Below are 21,358 nucleotides of genomic sequence, written 5' to 3'. Positions count from 1 at the left end.
ACTAATAGCTTTTCCCAACAAAGGGAGTGAAGACTTTAAAATTCCTTTAATTTACCTTTAGTAACCAAGCGTGGTAAATAATACTATTAGGAATATGCTTTTAGAGTAAAACGGTTTGGATAGAATTTTCCACCTACACTCAACAATCTGTACATCTACCAGCAGGTTGTCTTCCACAGGAAAAGAATATGCTTGAATGTGAAGAGTTTAAAGTGTTTTTAGGGGTGCCCGGGTGGCTCAGTCACTTAAGCATCTGCCTTCAGCTCAGGGCATGATCCCCAGGGTCCTGGGATTGAGCCCCACTTCAGGCTCTCTGCTCAGTGGGGAGCCTGCCTTCTGCTTCTGCCTCTCTTCCTGCTCATTCTCCCTCTCACTCTCTCAAATAAATAAAATCTTAAAAAAAAATTATATAGTGCTTTTTAACAAACTGTTTTCAAATGATAAGGAAACGAAGGCACTTTCAACAGATGCTGTTCAGACAACTGGATGACCACATGTAAAAGAATAAAGTTGGACCCCTACCTCACATCACACACACAAATTAACTCAAAATGGATCACAAACCTAAATGTAAGAGCTAAAACCTAAGACTTGTAAAAGAAAACATAGGAGTAAATGTACATGACCTTGGGATAGGCAATGATTTCTTGGATATAACACCAAAAGCGTAAGTGATAATCGAAAAAACAGATAACTGGACATCATCAAAATTAAAACCTTTTTTGCTTCAGATAATGACCTCAATCAAGTCAGTGAAAAGACCACCCAAATAATGGGAGGAAATATTTACACATTATATATCTAATAAGGGACTAGTGTCCAAAATATATAAAGAACTCTTAAAACTCGACAATATAAAGACAAACAATGCAATTAAAATATGACCAAAGGATGTGAATAGATGTTTCTCCAAAGAAAATATGCAAATAGCCAACAAGCACATGAAAAGATGTTCAGCATCATTAGTCACTAGGGAAATGTAAATCAAAACCACAATGAAATACCATTTCATACCTACTAGGATGGCTCTAATCAAAAAGATAGACAATAACAAGTGTTGGTGAGGATGTGGAAAATTGGAACCTTCATACATTGCTGGTAAGAATATAAAATGGTGCAGCTACTTTGCACTTTGCCAAGTCTGGCAGATCCTTAAACAGTTAAACATAAAGTTTATGACCCAGCAATCCCACTTCTAGATAAGTAAAAACATAGGACATATGTCCACACAAAGTTTTATACACAAATATTCATAGTGGCATTTTTCATAAAAGCCAAAAAAATGAAAGCCATCCAAATCTCCACCAAGTGATGAATGGATAAACAAAATGTAGTATATCCATTCAATGGGGTACTGCATAGCAATACAAAGAAATGAAGTACCAATAAATGTTATAACATGAATGAACCACAAAAACATGCAAAATTAAGAAGCCAATCACAAAAGACCATATGTTGTATGATTCCATTTATATGAAATGTCCAAAATATACATATCTATAAAGACAAAAGGTAGATTAATGGTTTGTCTAGTGTTAGGGTGTTGGGGGGGATGGGAAGTGACTGTAGGATGGGAAGTGACTGTTAATCAGTATGGAGTTTCTTTCTGGGGTGATAAAAATGTTCTAAAATTAGATACTGGTGATGGTTGCACAATTCTATGAAAATACTAAAATTCATTGATTTGTACACTTCATTTTTTTTTAAGTAGGCTCCATGTCCAACATGGGGCTTGAACTCCCAACCCGGAGATCAAGAGTCACCTGCCCTACAGAATGGGCCAGCCAGGTGCCCCAATCTGTACACTTTAAATGTCTGAATTATATTGTATGTAAGTGATACCTCAATAAAACTATTTAAAAAGAAAGAAAGAAAGAAAGAAAGAAAGAAAGAAAGAAAGAAAGAAAGAAAGAAAGAAACCAACCAAGGCACAGAGAAATGACTTACTCAGGGTCACAGAAAGTCAGAAATAGCTGCAGAAAACAAATTCAGATAATTTGACTCCCAAAATTCTTTCACAGGATAATGTTAACCTGAAGATACCAGCTAAATCTTTCCAATAACACATCCTGGAAGGATGAACAAGTGGTGACCAACTCTGCAAAGAAGAGAAGGCTAAAATCTAGGCCTATGGGTGGTAAGCCAAATACCCAAGAATCACGTTAATTTGAGCCACAGAGAATGGAAAAGCATTAGGAATGGGAAGCACCAGTTATCTTTGAAAGCAAGAACAAGCATGGGTGAAAACAAGAAGATAAGGTGAAAGCCTCCATAAAGAACACTTAGAACCCTAGACCTTCTTCTTTGTACCACAGGGCTGGTGACAACTCCTTCTCTAAGCCCCAAAAGAGTAAACATTTAAGTCATATAATGGCTAACTCACAGAGGATCTGGATCTAGTAATACCAGGCCTGGCAGAGGGGGGAGGGGGCAAAGTGTCACCTGAGAAAGGGATTATGGGGAAGTGTCCATATGGCTTGGTGAAACTACCAATACCTTTCCCCACTCGGCAACCAGAATATAAGCAGAGGGACTTATACCTCTTGGGCAGAAGACTAGATGATTCATCTCTGGAGAAACTGAGTAGCCTGAGAAAAAAGAGTTCCAGTTACTGACATGTAACTATAATCTAGAGGTACTGGTCCAAAAGCCCTGGCTATATTTGCTATGTTCTCAATCTATTTTTTAAAACTCAAGTTTAAATAGCATTTTCCGTATTTTCTAAAATCTCATTAAGCATTATGTTTATAATTAGAACAAAATAAATAATAAACATTATCGTAATAAAGAAGGAACAGGGGTGCCTGGATGGCTCAGTAGGAAGAGCGTGCAACCACTGATCTCGGGATTGTGAGTTTGAGTCTCACGTTGGGTGTAGAGGTTACTAAAGAAAAGAAATAAACTTAAAAAAAGCTAAAAAAAAAAAAAAAGAATGAAGAAGAGTCTTCGGAAATTCTGAACTCTCACAATAATAAGGATCACAAATTTGGCTTCGAATTTGGTAGCAATTAACTTTTCCTCCCCAACTTTTTATTTTAAAAGTTGTCAAACCCACAGAAAAATTAAAAGAATAATAGTGCCAACTGACATTCACAATTGTCAATATTTGCTTTATCTCTTTATAATATGGACACTACATAGATGCTTTTTTTTTTTTTTGGCCTGAACACATTTCAAAATTAAATTGCAGCTATTATGATACTTCATCTCAAATGTGTCAGCGTGTACTTCTTAAGAACAAGGACATTCTTCTACATGACCTCACCATTGCCACACCCAAGAACTTTAAAAGTGACAAAGTACAATAATATATGGTTCTATCTGAATGTCTCCAATTGTTCCAAACATGTCTTTTCAGGTGGTGCAAGATTCTGGATTTCTAGTAAACTTATAGAATTGCACAACCCATCACCACAATCAATGTTGGAACATTTCCATCACCTCAAAAAGAAACCTTATACCATTTAGCAGTCATCCTCCACTTCTCTCAGCCCAGGCAACCATTACTTTATGTTGTCTCTATAGATTTATGTATTCTGAACATTTCGCAAAAACAGAATCTGATGTGGTATTTTATGACTGTCTTCTTTCACTTAGCATAATGTTTTCATTTTTTAATCAAGATTTTGTATACTCATCATATTTAGCATAATGTTTTCAAGATGCAGCCTTGTTGTACCATGTGTCCTTTTTATTGCTGAATAATATTCCATTGTAAGGCTATTCCATATTTTACTTATTCATTCAACAGTTGATGGACCCAATCAACTTTTTAATTTGTCTTTAAATATGAATGGACAGCCAAGGATTTAAACATTTAAGAAAAATCTTTAACGTGAAAGAAAAAGACCAAATCAAACATTTCAAATAAGGAACTTGGAGGAAAATGAAGCAATATAGGAAAAAGAAAATCTCAAAAATCTTTAATACTGTAACAGAAGATACTGTATCCATTACACAAAAACAAAGTTATTTTAAAAGTGAATATTCAGAGGAGACCAAGAATCTCTTGTCACTTAAAATTATGATAGGAATAATTAAAAATTCAATAGAAATGTTAAAAGATAAACTTGAGGAAATTTCCCAGAAGGTAAAACAAAAAATAGAGAGAGAGAAAAATCAGAGACAAAGTATTTTTCCTAGGAAATCAGAGGATCAATTCAAGGGAGTCCAATATCCAAATAATATGAGTTCTAGAAACAAAAGAGAGGGAAACTTTCAAATATTATGAGACTAATTCTCTAAATTGAAAGACAGGAGCCTCCGGATTGAAAGGGTCCACTGGCTTCTAATGCTAAAATGAAAAATAACCCACACTAATGTATATCATCATGAATATTAAGAACTAAGAATAAAGTGAAGTTTCTCCAAAAAGAAAAACAAGTGACATGCTCAGTATCAATGCTGGAAGCTCCAAGACAGGGAACATTATCTCTGAAGTTCTAAAGGAAAATGACTTTCACCCTAAACTGCCGTACTCAGCGAAAATATCAGTTCATAGAGAGGGAAGCCAGTATCTTTTCAGATATCCAGGGTGTCATAAATTAACTCCCTATGCTCCCTTTCTTAATCTACTCCAAGACAAGGAAGGGAAAAGACATGGAATTTGAAAGACAGAGGATCTACTCCAAAAGAAAGGCGAAGGGACTCCCTAGGCTGATGGTAAATGCAGATTCCAGGGTCAGAGCTGGGCAGCAGGGCTCTTGAAAGAAGCAGGATGACAAAGGGCTCTAGAATCTGGAAGGAACAGCTCCAATGGAAAACCAAAGGAGTTAGTCACCTCATATGTCTGAACCAGCCAAGATGTAGGGTGCCATTAAAAGAGTCCGGGGTTGAAACGGTTAATAGGTACATAGAAAACAAAGCAAACAAAAGTACGAATTATTACTCCTAGGAAAACAAAGAGCTATATAAGCAAAAACTTAATTGCGGCTTACTATGTGGCTCAGCTATAAATAATATCAATATAAGTAGATATTAATCTGATAAAAATGATGATTTACCTATATTGGGAAGTTGGGGAAGGGAATAAGTATTTGTCTGGGGACAGAGGAATTATAAGAGTACTAAATCATGTCTTCCACTGTAAGAAGTCAAAGATAATATGAAAAATAAGAAAGAGTAATATATGCATGTAATTTTAAAATATAATGGTAATCACCAAGAAGAAATGAAATTGGTTGCCACTGAGTGGGAGGAAGACAGGGAACCACTAACTGTTTCTTATAATAAGTCTTATAACACTTTGGTTTTCTAATTATGCATTGTATTCATAATTTAAAAAATTACATTTTCTGAAATGCCTGGCATATAGTAAATGCTCAAAAATATAAAACACAATAGGGACTCTTTTACTCTGTTACTTAAGTACCATTTACAAACTACAGACCAGTTATCTTCAGTGAGTCTCTTTTCAGGTATTTCCACCCAATACTTATATTTGAAGATTATAATTACAAGAACAACTATACTTCACAAGCAATGGCTCTTCCATTCTTCAACTATTCTGATAAGAAATACCTGGTCCTCAGTAAGATTCTCAGCATCCCAGTTGCTGCAACGAAGCAGAAGGGACTTGTCAAGTGGAAAGTTCAAAACCGTCTCGGCAAGTGATTTCAGGCTGAGCCCATTACAGAGCAAATTGTTTCTAGAAGAAATAAGTAAGTCATGTATCAAAAATGCGCAAAAGAAGAACAGGTAAATCAAGAAAGACATTTAAATGGCCAGTATACAGATGGCAGACACTCAAACTCACTAGACATCAAACAAAATAAAAATTATAAATAATTTACCTATCAGATTGCAAAGATTTTAAAAAATAACTCTATCTACCATTGATGGAGCATGAAGAATCAGTCTAATCTAAAATTCATGAACTGTCCATTTTTACAAGCTTTATGGAAAATAGTTTTAACAATAAAGAGCTTTCAAAATTTTGAACATGAAAATTCTCTGATTCAAGAATTCCACTTCTAGGGGCGCCTGGGTGGCACAGTCATTAAGCGTCTGCCTTCGGCTCAGGGCGTGATCCCAGCTTTGTGGGATCAAGCCCCACATCAGGCTCCTCCGCTGGGAGCCTGCTTCCTCCTCTCCTACTCCCCCTGCTTGTGTTCCCTCTCTCGCTGGCTGTCTCTCTCTGTCAAATAAATAAATAAAATCTTAAAAAAAAAAAAAAAAGAATTACACTTCTAGGAATTTATCCTAAGGACAAACGTACATAAAATGATCTTCGCTGCAGCACCGTTTATAGTAGCAAAGAATTGGAAATAACCTAAATACCCATCAACAAAAGTCTGGTTAAATATCTATGCAATTAAATTCCATACAACTGTTAAAAATAAGGATGTGGATGGGGCGCCTGGGTGTCTGAGTCGGTTAAGCAGCTGACTCTTGGTTTCGTCTCAGTTCATGATCTCATGGGTCCTGGACTGAGCCCCAATGCCTGGGCCACCGCCCTGCCCAGCTCCATGCTCAGCAGGGAGTCCACTTGAGGATTCTTTGCCTCTGCCCCTGCCCCCCACCCGCATGAGTGCTCTCTCTTTTTCTCTCTAAAATAAATACATAAATCTTTAAAAAAATAAGGACTGTGGATCTATATTGATGTGAAAAGATGTCCATGACATATCAGTTAAGTAAAAAGAGACTGTGGGAGAAAACATGTTGTGGTCCCTTTATGTTAATATATACATACCACATTCCAGATGTATGTGTGTGATTCTAGGTATGAGAGAGACAAAGCACAAAGAGATAACTAGAAAGATATCGATCATATGTTAGTGATATTATCTCTGCGTATAGGATCTGTGGTGATTATCTATCTTCTTTATGTGTGTCTATATTTGGCTTGGCTAGTGTTCAGGTAATTACTTTTCAAATTTGAAAAAATGATAATGGTATTTTCACTGGGCCGGTGAAGTTACCAAAAAAAAAAAAAAAAAACCACACATAAAAAACATTTCTGCCCTTCAAACACTTTCTGATTAAAATAGCTGCAGGGTGGAGGAAAAAATTAATTTGTCCAAGATTTGGAAATTCCAAACAAGAAATAAACATGAAATTAAGAACACATTGGTCTACACAAGGGGATCTGACTTCCTGGCTACCAAGGGAGAGACCAGAAGTTTTGGAGCAGGAGGCCTGAAGTGCGGGTTGCTGTCAGGGTTACCGCAAGCAGGACTCCCTCAGGTACTGTAGGAAATGAAATAATTATAATGATGAAAAAAGGAAGTCTTTCCCTACAAAAACCAGCAGTAATTGATGGATTTCATTACCTCCAAAAGGCAGCACTGACTAAAAAGTGAAAACAGGTCCAGACGTACTTAGGGAAAAATACATCATGTCTTGGTTCAATTAGTGAAAATTAAGGCTTTGGGAGACATAAAACTCTCTTTTGTTTTGTTGGAAATTATAAAAGTAATTAATGCTTATTATTAAAAGTTCAGACAACAGGAAAGCATCACAGGTGAAAAGTAAAAGCCCGTCACCCCATACTTCACTCCTTAGGAATAATGACTCCTAACAGTATGCTGTGGCCCCTCCAGACCTTTCCTATGCGCAAATAGACAGATGGTTAAAAGGGCGAGGAGATAACATGTTTTTGGTATTTGTTCTGCTTTTTGCTTTGCAACTTGCTTTATTGTTTAATATATCAGAGACTTCCATCCATGATAATAAGTACAAATATACTTATTTCATTCTTTTTAATAGCTGTGTAATTTCTCAAGCATGGCTAGTCCATAATTCTTGAAATCATTACCCTCGCTAAGGACAGTACTTAATTTTTAAGCTACTTAATTCCACTTAGGTCATTAGTCTTTTTTTAAACGTTGTATTTGGAAAGGATGCACATTTCTTGAGGATTAATTAAAAACAAGATGCCATCTTTGCCATTTCAAAATTTCACTAGGAAAGAGTCCAAAGTCATATACAACAATCTCTGTAATAAATTATCTCTGGTTAACATATAACACAAAATATAAAGAGTAAGAAGAAAAGCAGTACCAAAAAAATGTGCTCCTCTCAACATCAACTGAAAGGAACAACTACTTATGGCAAATGCCAGGAGCAACCAATAGCTAATAGTGTGAAATATAATCCTTGCACTATAATGTCAAATTTCTTAAACTATAATGTCAAAAACTTCTAATTTTCCTACTGAAGTATTCAACAATAAAAATAATTTTTAAAATGTTTTTAAAAATCTCATTAAAAACTGAAAGGCCTGATAAATACTTCACTCTTACTTCTAGAGAAGTTCATGGTAATATTCAGCTTTGGCCAAATTCTTATTTTGATGCATGGCCATTCTGCACTTAGTGAAACAGAGAATTCATGTACTTCTCGTTTCTGTCTATTCATGGAGAGGACTAACTGCACAGGAGAGATCTGGAAGGACACACTGATCGATGAGGGCTCTGAAGGAGGCAGTGACAATGACGACGGTGATGATGACAGTAAGAGCTGAACACAACAGTACACCACACCGTCTCTGTGTGACACACGCTAAGTTCCTCATGTAGTTTAACTCTTGCAATTCTCGCACCAATCCTGGGAGGCGAGAACCTAATTATTGCTGCAGGTGAGAGAAATGAGGAACAGCCGCCACACAACCCTCTCCAGGGTCAACTCTTAGGTCCTACACCCACCCCCTCTAACAGCAGAGAGTGACAGTGGACACCTCTGGGGAGGTGGTGCAGGGGGGTGGGGGGGTGGACAGGAAGTCCTGGTGAGAGGTGGCTGTTGGGGTGACACTCCAAATACTTTCACAGATCTAAATTTTTTTTTACAGTAAATATGCCAACGTATTTCTTGAAAACGCTTGATACTTACAAGAGTTGTATATACATAAGCCAAACTACTAAGTTAAAATAAAATTTCATTTTATGCTAAAAAAGATAAGAGATTTTAATCAGGCCTTCTCTCAGTTTACCAAATCCTCTGAACTTTTAATGTCAGTGTCATTTGAGGCAGGGAAGGAGGCTACCTCTCTCCACATTATTAACACACACACACACAAGCACACAGGCCATTGCCACTCCCTGAAAAACAAGTTAGCATAGAATTTCCATAAGAATAGAATTCCAAGGAAAAGGGAAATCTTTCTCCCAGTAACCCCTTAGTCTACTACTATTTTTGGCCTAAAGCAGGGTTTGCAAATTCAAATGTTTATCAGGATGAGCTGGGGTTACAAGGGATGGGAGAGGTGGGGGTTCTGGCAACTGAACAGAGCACGGGCATCTAAAGAGGCCCACCTCTCCCCAGCAATTGCTACCATTCAGAACCACTGACCTCAGTCAAATCAATCTGATTTTTCAAAAGTCCCAAATACAGACTTTTACATTAAATCTTCTGGATTTAAACTAAAAATTCCCCAAAATATCCTATGGAGGAAAAAAAAGCAAAAGCAAAATGTGAAGCCCTAATTTAGCCAGTGGCACCATCAGTTTACAACCTGTAGCTTATGGAAACACCTTACTTATCAATGTTTCACCCAGAGAGACCAATCCTAGGTAACTAAAGTTTTCTCAGAGGTTGGACTATTTCCTCATGAATTCATATGCATCTCAGAAGCCTCTAGGCTACTAAAAAATTTTAGATGCTTCATTACTGTTCTCAGTACTCCACAAATCTTGCTACAATATTTGCCCGGCACTAGAGGAACCCCAGCATTCATACAAACCATACCCCTGCCTCACGGCTAGGTACCGGAGGTCCAGGCACCCCTTCACCACGAGGCCGTAGTCCCGCAGAAGCCTGCTGGCGTCTTCTGAACATCCTACCCCAACTTTGAAAACCGTGCCATCTACCAACATGTCCAACAATGTTTTTGGTAGTGTTTTTCCTCCACAGATCAGCTTTGGCAAGCGAACCAAAACACAGAAGCCGCTCGGGGAGGCCACTTGAAGGAGGGACAGAGGACTGGCTTTGCCTTCTGAATTCACCTGCAATGGAGGAAAACAGAGCCATAGGTCATGCCCAACCACAGCACCAAGTACAACATGAAACTGGCAAAAAAAAAAAAAAAAAAGTCTAAGAGATACATCATTAACTTCCCAAAGGAAGCGGCTGACCACATTTTGGTTCAAATCGAAGGATGAGCCTATGCTAACAAACGCTATGGACTCCGTGAAGCAGCAACCTAAAGAAAGGGCCACACGCGAGCCTGAAATGTGAGCCATCCCTAACAAGAGACAGCGAGGAGAGCTGGCTGAGTCAGGTGAAACGTACTGGTTTTAAAAGTCTAAGTGAAAAAAGGCTACAGCATAGAGTGCCAAATGATAAACACATACTTTTCATGATCCAGACTCTTCAATGCATGTGCTAGGAACGCTAGTCATTTCTCTTATTGTTACTGCCTCATGATCCAATTTTTGCAAAGAGGTAGACAATACGGTAATAGAAGTAAGTGGTACCTGCCAACATAATAAATCCTGGTAGCACAAAGTGCTTTCTCAGCATTTTATGATCACAAATGGTGTTCACTAAGGGGAAAAAAAAAGCTATATTGAGCATAAGGTAGGATCCTGATATCTTAAGAGATGAAAATCACTCTATATTATTAACTGACCTAGTTTCAATCTTTTTGAGGTAACAGATAAGTTGCAGAAAAAAGCTGAAAGCTAAGAAATTATTACCAGAAAAATTTACATGCAAAGTTCACATTAACGAAAAGATCCTCTAAAGCCACCCACAGAATCCAGGTTAAACACCCAAGAAATCCCAATCCTTCTCATTTTTCGGGAGAAGAAATTTAGGACCTACAGGTGAAGCGGTCTGCCTACACATGGAGGGGTAATGACAAAGTTGGGACTAGAACCCAAATTCCCCAATCTAGAAGTTCTCAACCGAGATTTAATATGTGCACCCCCACACACACCCCGGGGACATCTGGCAACGTCTGGAGAAATTTTTGGTTATCACAGTTGGGGGATGGGGTGTACAAGCATCTAACAGGTAGAGGCCAGATTGCCGCTAAACATCCCACAATATACAGGATGCAGCCCCTCACAACAATGACTCACAGCCAAAGCTACTCACAGTGAGGAACGCCGCTCTGGGCAGTGTGGTGCTCTCACCACCACGGTATCACTGTGCCAGGCCCTGAGCCACGCGCCACTGTGGCTATGAAGTTATGCAGGAGATGGAACGTGACTTAGGGATTACAGCCTTATTGGTAGAGTACAATACACACAAGCTGACGCCCTCAGAAATGACATGGTAAATACCAAAGGAGTGGTTCCACTCATTTATGGAACATAAGAAGTAGGAAGAATGGTAGGAGAAGAAAGGGGGGGTACACAAAAGGGGGAATGAACCATGACAGACTACGGACTCTCGGAAACAAACTGAGGGCTTCAGAGGGGAGGTGGGTGGGGGATTGGGATATGCCGGTGATGGGTATTAAGGAGGGCACGTATTGCATGGTGCACTGGGTGTTAATACGCAAGTAATGAATCATGGAACTTTACATGAAAAACCAGGGATGTACTGTATGGTGACTAACACAATATAATAAAAAAATATTATTATTAAAAAAAAAATAAAGGAGCGGTTCAAACGAAGTGTTACAAGTAACCCAAGGTAGGATATTCATAGTTGAGGTGACCAAAACCACAGAGAGGAAACAGTCAAGATCACAGAGCTGCTGTTAGAAACAAAACTCAGAGAGCACTCCCCTTTGACTTCTACTTCATGAAGTAAAACCATGGCTTGCCTCAGGAAAGGCTCAGGACTTCCCTTCTCAGGTAGCGCTTTATCAATGAGGGCGATTTCCAGATCCTCAAAAAAGCATGCCAGTTTGATTTCTAATGTGTCTCTTTCTTAGGGCATAGCCAAGGTCAAAAAAGACCTATAACTTGACTACTGGTTCCTGTTCTTTTTTTTTTTTCTTTTTAAAGATTTATTTATTTATTTGAGAGAGAGAGAGCGCGCACAGGGGAAAGGGGCAGAGGGAAAGGGAGAGAAAGAAGCATACTCCCCACATGGAGCCCAACATGAGGCTCGATCTCACGACCCTGAGATCATGGCCTGAACCTAAATCAAGGGCCTGATGCTTGACCGACTGAGCCACTCAGGTGCCCCTACTGGTTCCTGTTCAATAACAATTCATCTAGATGTGGCCAAATTGCCTTTTTATTAGTTAATAATTCCCTTCCTCCACATACCAGCTCTCTCCAAGAAAAAGCCACACATCTCTACTTCTGATATTTCGCACTGTTAATCTGACATAATACTCACTGCAAATTCCTAAGGTGGATCTCTGTACATCTTTTCAGTTGGGTTCCACTGTCTAAAATACTTTAAATAAACAACTAGATAAATAAGTTGTCTTTTTAATACTGTTTTTGGATTACGTTTAAGATCCAATGTATCACATAAAGTTTTCCCACTAGGAATTCAAATGTTTATGATTCCAATAGGTACCCAATTTATAGAGAATGTGTAAGTAGAAGAATAATGTTTTTAGCAGAGTCAATTCGGCTTAAAGAATAAGATATCTAATCTAGCCTTTATTTCCCATATTTCCCCCTTTTACTTCCTAGGATCTTTTTGCCTCAACATCACTTACTACTCATGGAAAACAATGGAACTCTTGGCTTACCAAAGTTATGTTTATTTATTTTTTTTAAAGATTTTTTAAATTTATTTATGTGACAGAGAGACAGCCAGTGAGAGAGGGAACACAGCAGGGGGAGTGGGAGAGGAAGAAGAAGGCTCCCAGTGGAGGAGCCCGATGTGGGACTCGATCCCCGAACGCTGGAATCACGCCCTGAGCCGAAGGTAGACGCTTAACGACTGCGCTACCCAGGCGCCCCCAAAGTTATGTTTAATAACAACAACAAAAAGAGACACACTTAAATTTCATTATTTAATTCAGTGGTATCTGATTTTTTTTGAAGATTTACTTATTTATTTTAGAGAGAGAATACATGTGTGCAAGTGGGGGGTAGGGCAGAGGGAGAGAGAGAATCCCAAGCAGACTCCCCACTGAGCACGGAGCCTGACATGGGTCCTGCCTGAGATCAAGACCTGGGCCAAAATCAAGAGTTGGACGCTTAACCGACTGAGCCACCCAGGCACCCCATTTTTTTTTTTTAGATTAGTCAACTCATAAAAAATGTTTGGGACATACATAACATATATAAATATGTATTTGTACATTATAACATGTAGTACTATATTAACATGTTATAGACATTATTAAACATACACAAAATAAAACCTTTTAATGAATGATGCCATCAAGAATTATAGACAAAATTTCTAACACTCTTTTTGTATTTCAGTGATTCACTTAGAGAGCACTGATTTGGAGAGTCTCCTTTCTGATGGCCCATTTTGGCTTCAGGATTCTTAGAAGTCCAGAGCTCAATAAAACTTTCTGGAAAAGCCCATGATTCTTTAAATGACCCCACGATGGCAGCAGAGAGTAAAGAATGATCTGGGACCTTCTTCTGGGCTTTGAACAGATTAACTAAAGAGCACCCTTAGTCTGTAGTTCATGTATCAGTTAAATTTAGACCATGGCTTTGAGACACGAATGAACTTGTCCTTTTCAAGTGACAGAATAAAGGCTTAATGAGGCTAGCAAGTAATAATAAGAAGATGAGAAAAAAAAAAAAATAGGAGGATGGGAAGAGAACAGGAGACACATCAGAGATGCTGAGAGAAGCCAGAGCACGTAAGTCCTTAAGTACGGATAAGTAATTAAGACATGTCGGTTGTATTCAAAGCAATGAAAGGTTTTAAGCAGAGGACTGACATGGTCTGACTTTCATTTTTAGAAGTTCACTTTAGTTACTATATGGAGGAGGGATTATAGGTGCACAGGGGTCCAAGCAGGGAGGCCAGTCAGGAGGGTTTTACAAAGGTCCAGATGAGAGTCACGTGAGGCTTGGGCTCAGGAGGAAGCAGAGGAGATGCAGAGAACTAGACAGAGGCAATATCTGCTTTGGAGACAGCACTAGGTAGTATGACTAAAAAGGGGTTAATGTTAAGGAAAAGGAAGTAAACCTCCAGTAGGCCTGAAGCCTGGGCCTGCAGAACGGTGCTCTTCGGAAAATGACCTTCACTTCATTCAATCTTTGTTGCACCAATTATTTGCACCTGTTGAGCAAGGACATCTGCAGCCAGAGACTCTAGGAAAAAATCAGGCAGGAGACAGGGGCCAGAAAGATATTGAACATCTCCATCCCCACCTTCCCAAGAGAAAGGTATGTTTTAGCTTCTAAAACACAGCAGAGGGGCGCCTGGGTGGCACAGTGGTTAAGCGTCTGCCTTCGGCCCAGGGCATGATCCCGGCGCTATGGGATCGAGCCCAACATCAGGCTCTTCTGCTATGAGCCTGCTTCTTCCTCTCCCACTCCCCCTGCTTGTGTTCCCTCTCTCACTGGCTGTCTCTATCTCTGTCAAATAAATAAATAAAATCTTTAAAAAAATAAAAAATGAAAAATAAAACACAGCAGAAACTTCATTTTGTGGGGTCTGGAAACCCATACCTCTACTTCTATCTGGTAGCATGCTGTGTTATTTCCTGTTTGTGTAACCACTCCTCTGAATTTCTATATATTCTGCCATAGGGGCGCATGGGTGGCACGGCAGTTAAGCATCTGCCTTCGGCTCAGGGCGTGATCCCGGCGTTATGGGATCGAGCCCCATATCAGGCTCCTCCACTATGAGGCTGCTTCTTCCTCTCCCACTCCCCCTGCTTGTGTTCCCTCTCTCGCTGGCTGTCTCTCTCTCTGTCACATAAATAAATAAAATCTTTAAAAAAAATTTTTTTATATATTCTGCCATTGAAGAAACCCAGCATACCACAGCCGCCTGTTTGTGTCTGACTTTATTTTTCTTTTTAATTTTATTTAGTTACTTGAGAGAGAGAGGGAGAGCTAGAGACAGTGAGAGAGTGCCAGTGAGGGGAGGGGCAGAGAGAGAGGGAGAAGCAGGCTCTCTGCTGAGCAAGGAGCCCAATGTGGGGACTTGATCCCAGGACCCTGGGATCATGACCTGAGCGGAAGGCAGATGCTTAACTGACTGAGCCACCCAGGTGTCCCATGTGTCTGACTCTCAGGCCTATCATTTCTGTTGGTTAGCCCTTGGGGGTTGGATGTTTCCCTGATTTTCATCTTAAAGGTACAGAATAGACTAAGGATAATACAGATTTGGGAAAAAACTCAAGAGTTCTTTCAGGAACATGTTAAGCTTGAAATGACTATTAGTGAAGGGAAGACGTCAAATAGGCAGGTGGATATAAAAGGCTGGAGTTTTATCAATCAGCCTATCAATGATATTTAAAGCTATAAAATAGATAAGATCACTTAAGAGAAAAATGTAGATTAGAGGATAAATTAGTGGTCCATGGACACATCTGCTGACCCACAGACATGTTTAATATTATTATTATTTTGGTCTCCACGTATTTAAAAACTTCTACCAAAATTTAAAAATTATTAAATTCACATTTTAAAAAAAAATCTATATTAAAAGTTTCTCTTTAAAGAACTGGACAACCTGGAAACGCTTGGCTTGACCTGTATAGCAGCTTCCTCATTTATATAAGGCATGAATTCTTTAATTCACCATAATGTCTTCTCAACACTGAAGCCAACTATCATTTTCCATTTACCACTGTTTGTATACCACTTTCTAAAAAAATTTTATTTATTTACTTGAGAGAATGTGAGCGCACAAGCAGGGGGAGGGGCAGGGGAGAAGCAGACTCCCCTGAGCGCAGAGCCACCCCAGGACCGCCCCCCATCTGCTTGAGATCATGACCTGAGCCAAAGTCAGACTCTTTTTTTTTTTTAATTAAAGGTTTTGTTTTTATTTATTTGAAGAGATAGAGACAGCCAGTGAGAGAGAGAACACACACAGGGGGAGTGGGAGAGGAAGAAGCAGGCTCATAGAGGAGGAGCCTGATATGGGGCTCGATCCCATAACTCCGGGATCATGCCCTGAGCCGAAGGCAGACGCTTAACGACTGCGCCACCCAGGCGCCCCCAAAGTCAGACTCTTAAACTAACTGAGCCACCCAGGCACTCCACCACTGTTTTTCTAATAGAAAGAAGTATTTCTCAGGATCCATGTCTCTATTCAAACTAGGAAAATAAAACATTATAAAGGCCTTGTATTTAAAGAAAAAAGGGAGGGAGCATATTTCCTTATGAAATTTAAGAATATCTCTATATGCTCAAAAATGCAAACAATCACTCCACATCTTCATTTACGTTTCCCTCCTGGAACTTGTAGGCATATGCGTTTGCAATCCCTGGGGTAGATAGAGAAGAGACCAAGTCTGAGCCACCTCAATATTTAGATGTGAGGTAAAAGGTAGACCAGAAGACGAAAAAGAGTAGGGAACAGTATGATAGGAGACAGGAGAGTCTGAAGACATGAAAACCAAGAAGAATGTCTTATGTAGGAACTATGCAAATGGTTTTGAGAGCTAGAAGAACACGAGTCCACACAAGTGTCTGCTGGATTAGAAAACAAGAAAGCCATCAACCTGATCACTTTCAGTAGGGTAGTATAGTAGGAGGTCAGATTAAGGTAGTTTGAAGAATTAATGGAAGGTAGCCAATTATACCCAAGCAAGTAGAAGGAAAAAAATGAGAAATGAGAGAGCAGATATCAGTGAAATAGAACAAAAACATATAATAAAGAAGATCAATAAAGTGAGAAGCTGGTTCTCTGAAAAGACTAATAAAATTGAAAAGCCCACAGAAGGAGTAATCAAGAAAAAGAGAGAAGAACAAATAAGTGATGTCAAGAATGAAAAGGGAGCCCTCCCTACATATCCTTCAGATTGGGGGAAAAAACTGTTGAAGATATTATAAACAAGTTTATGCCCATAATTTTAAAATTTGAAAGCAGCTTTAGATGAAAAATATAATTTACCAAAACAGACATGAAGATAGGGTGCCTGGCTGGTTCAGTCAAAAGAGCATGACACTCTTGATCTTGGGGTCAGGAGTTCGAGCCCCACACTGGGTGAAGAGATGACTTTCTTATAACTAAATAAATGATTTTTTTTTTAAAGGCATGAAGAAATAGAAAATCTGAATAGCTCTAAAACTATTAAAGAAATGATATCCGTGGGGTGCCTGGGTGGCTCAGTCGTTAAGCATCTGCATTCTGCTCAGGTCATGATCCCAGGGTCCTGGGATCGAGCCCCGCTTTGGGCTCCCTGCTCAGCAGGAAGCCTGTTTCTCCCTCTCCCACTCCCCTTGCTGGTATTCCCTCTCTCACTGTGGCTCTCTCTGTCCAATAAATAAACAAAATCCTTGAAAGAAAAGAAAAGAAAGAAAGAAAGAAGAAAGAAAGAAAGAAAGAAAGAAAGAAAGAAAGAAAGAAAGAAAGAGAAAGAAAGAAAGAAAGAAAGAAAGAAAGAAAGAAAGAAAGAAAACCCATAATTCAAATACTTCGCTAAAAAAACCCAAAAAACACAAAAAAACTACAGATGGCTTCATCACTAGATTCTAACCAAATATTTAAGAAAAAAAGAATGGTAATATTGTACAAACTCTTCCAGAGAATGCAAAAATAAGGAAAGCCTTAACTTATTCTGTAAGACCAGCATGACTTTTTATCAAAATCAGACATGGTAATTTCTAGAAAAAAAAAAATATAAGCCAGTATCACTCATGTACATAGTTGTTTTTTTTTAATCCTCTAAAAAGCATTAGCAAAATGAATTCAGCAATGTATAGAAAGAATAAGACATCATGACCAAGTTGAATTTACTCCAGAAATTCAAAAACCAATGTATTTCACCACCACCACAGAATAAAGGAGAAAAACTACATAGTTATCTCAAGACACAGAAAAGGGCGCCTGGGTGGCTCCGTTGGTTAAGTGTCCGACTCTTGATTTCGGCTCAGGTCATGATCTCAGGGTTGTGAGATTGAGCCCTCCATCAGGGTCTGCACTGAGCAGGTAGCCTGCTTGAAGATTCTCTCTCTCTCCTTCTGCCCCACCCCGCTTAAAAAAATTGTTTAAAAAAATAATAAAGAGGGGCGCCTGGGTGGCACAGCGGTTAAGCGTCTGCCTTCGGCTCAGGGCGTGATCCCGGCATTATGGGATCGAGCCCCACATCAGGCTCCTCTGCTGTGAGCCTGCTTCTTCCTCTCCCACTCCCCCTGCGTGTGTTCCCTCTCTCGCTGGCTGTCTCTATCTCTGTCAAATAAATAAATAAAATCTTTAAAAAATAATAATAATAATAAAGAAAAAATGCAGAAAAAACACTTGATAAAATTCAACTATTCATAATTTTTTTTAAAAACCTCCTAACAAAACAAGAATAGAATGCAATGTATTTAATCTGGTAAAGGGATCTATAAACAAACCTATGACAGATATCATATGCGATATGAAAATGTTGAAAGCTGTCATTTTGAGATGGGAGATGAGTTAAGGATGCCTACTATCACCACTTCTACTAAGCACTACACTGTGATTCTAGTCACTACGGTAAGATAGGAAAAGAAACAAAAAGTGTAAGGACTGGAAAGAAATAAAATCATTTCTCAAATGATGTAACAGTGTATGCAGAAATCCAAAAGAATCTACAATGACTTTAGTAAGGTTCCTTAATATAAGAGAAATATATAAAAATCAATGCATTTCTTTATACCAGAAACACAAAAAATTCTAAAGATCTCATTTACAATAGAATTTTTAAAATCACAGAAAACTATAAGCAGATTTTTAGGAGAATTAAAGATCTAAATAAATATTCTTAGATTAGAAAACTCAAAATTATAAGAAGTTACTCCCCACAAATTGATCTACTGATGCAATACAATTTCGATCAAAATATCAAAAACCTGGAAGCAGAAATAAATACAATAAATAAGGAAATGCACAGGACCAAGACTAAGATATTCTGGAAAAAGAACAAGATGGCAAGTACTGCTGACCCAGATATCAGGAGTCAAGATAAAATAGTAACTAAGATAGTTTGTGATTATAGGTGCAAAAATAGAAAAAACAGACTATTAGAGAGCCCAGAAACACGTCTTATATAAGGCACTTGTTTTGTGGTAAAGTGGCATTGCTGAGCAGTGAGGAAAGGTTTATCCTTTCAGTTCATGGTCCTAGAATAACTGGATATCGATATGGGGGAAAAATGAAACTTGACTCCCCCTCACAGCCTACACACATACACATGCACGCCCACAGGCACAGACACACGCCAATTTCAGGCGGACGGTAAATCTAAATGTGCAAGGTTAAAACCACAAAACCCCAAGAAAATAATATAGGAGAATATCTTTATGACTAGGAGTAGGATAAGACTTCTTAAACTGTACCATAGAGAGCTTCTGATTATCAAAAGATAACATTAAAAGAATGTAAAGATGGGGTGCCTGGCTGGCTCAGTTAGTAGAGCATGCAACTCTTGATCTCAGGGTTGTGTTTTGAGCCCCATGTTGAGCGTAGAGATTACTTAAAAAAAAAAATCTTAAAAAAAAATAATGTAAAGGCAATTCACAGTACGGGAGAAAACATATAAGGTATACATTTAACTCACAAAGGATTCATAGCCAGAATATATAAAGAACTCTTATAAATCAGTGAGAAAAAGAAAATTCAAAGAGAAAGGAGCAAGAGGCTTGAACAGGTACTCCACAAAAGAAGATAGCTAAATGATTCATAAAATGCAAAAAAGATGCTCAACCGGGGCGCCTGGGTGGCACAGCGGTTAAGCGTCTGCCTTCAGCTCAGGGCGTGATCCTGGCGTTATGGGATCAAGCCCCACATCAGGCTCCTCTGCTGAGAGCCTGCTTCTTCTCTCCCACTCCCCCTTCTTGTGTTCCCTCTCTCGCTGGCTGTCTCTCTGTCACATAAATAAATAAAATCTTAAAAAAAAAAAAAAAAGATGCTCAACTAAAAAATTAAATAACTTAAATAAAAAATTTTTATTACACTAAAGGAAACAATCAATAAAACTAAAAGGCAACCTACTGAAGGGAGAAGATATTTGCAATTAACATATCTGATAAAGCGTTAGTATCCAAAGTATATAAAGAACTTATAAAACCCAACACCCAAAAAATGAATAATCCAATTAAAAACTGGGCAGAAGTCATGAACAGGTATTTTTCCAGAGAAGACATCCAAGATGGCCAACAGACACATGAAAAGATGCTCAACATCACTCGGCATCAGGGAAATGCAAATCAGAACTACAATGAGATACCACCTCACACCAGTCGGAATGGCTAAAATCAACAACACCAGAAACAACAGGTGTTGGTGAGGATGTGGAGAGGATGTTGGTGAGGATGAGGATGTGGAGAAAGGAACCCTCCTGCACTGTGGTTGGGAATACAAGCTGGTGCAGCCACTCTGGGAAACAGTATGGAGATTCCTCAAAAAGTTAAAACAGAGGGGCGCCTGGGTGGCACAGCGGTTAAGTGTCTGCCTTCGGCTCAGGGCGTGATCCCGGCATTATGGGATCGAGCCCCACGTCAGGCTCCTCCACTATGAGCCTGCTTCTTCCTCTCCCACTCCCCCTGCTTGTGTTCCCTCTCTCGCTGGCTGTCTCTATCTCTGTCAAATAAATAAATAAAATCTTTAAAAAAAAAAAAAGTTAAAACAGAACTACCCTATGATTCAGCAATTGCAGTACTCAAAGAATACAAAAATACTAATTCAAAGGGATACATGCACCCCGCTGTTTAAGCAGCATTATCTACAATCGCCAACTTATGGAAACAGCCTAAGGGTCCACTGACTGATGAATGGATAAAGAAGATGTGGTGTATATACACAAAGGAATATTACTCAGCCATAAAAAAGAATGAAGTCTTGCCATTTGCAACAACATTGATGGAGCTAAGCGAATTAGTCAGAGAAAGACAAATACCATTTGATTTCACTCATGTGGAATTTAAGAAACAACACAAACAACAAAGGGGAAAAAGAAAGAGAAAGAAAGAGGCAAACCAAGAAACAGACTCTTCACTATATAGAACCAGATGGGGGAGATGCGTTGGGGATGGGTTCAATAGGTGATAGGGATTAACAAGTGCACTCGTGATGAGTACCAGGTATTGTATGCAAGTGTTAAATCACTGTACTGTACTCCTGAAACTAATATTACACTGTATGTTAGCTAACTAGAATTTAAAGAAAAGCTCCCAAAAAGAAAAAAAAAAAAAGAAAGAAAGAAAATGCAAGATGGTATAATTAAATAAATATATTGGATTAAAAAAAAAATCTTTTCAAAAAAGATGCTTAACCTTGGGGTGCCTGGGTGGCTCAGTCGTTAGGCATCTGCCTTTGGCTCAGGGCATGATCCCCACATTCTGGGATCGAGCTCCACATGAGGCTCCTCCGCTAGGAGCCTGCTTCT

General features: G+C 38.9%; 1 protein-coding gene across 3 annotated transcripts in view; it reads right to left on the bottom strand.

Moving 5' to 3' along the window:
* The window catches only part of EXD2 (exonuclease 3'-5' domain containing 2), a 52,117-nt gene that overhangs the window by 13,040 nt on the left and 17,719 nt on the right, over positions 1-21,358 (bottom strand). For 2 of the 3 annotated variants that reach the window (XM_011222062.3, XM_011222064.3), the window contains 2 exons: positions 9,685-9,941; positions 5,521-5,647 (listed from right to left, as the gene is read on the bottom strand). In XM_011222062.3, coding sequence (XP_011220364.1) covers positions 5,521-5,647; positions 9,685-9,941 — 384 coding nt within the window. The remainder of the gene's footprint in view (positions 1-5,520; positions 5,648-9,684; positions 9,942-21,358) is intronic. The other variant, XM_034642375.1, reaches the window with a different exon arrangement.

The sequence above is a fragment of the Ailuropoda melanoleuca genome, chromosome 14, assembly GCF_002007445.2.
Source record: "Ailuropoda melanoleuca isolate Jingjing chromosome 14, ASM200744v2, whole genome shotgun sequence".
Classification (NCBI taxonomy): Eukaryota; Metazoa; Chordata; class Mammalia; order Carnivora; family Ursidae; genus Ailuropoda; species Ailuropoda melanoleuca.
This window is presented reverse-complemented; position numbering and strand designations above follow the sequence as displayed.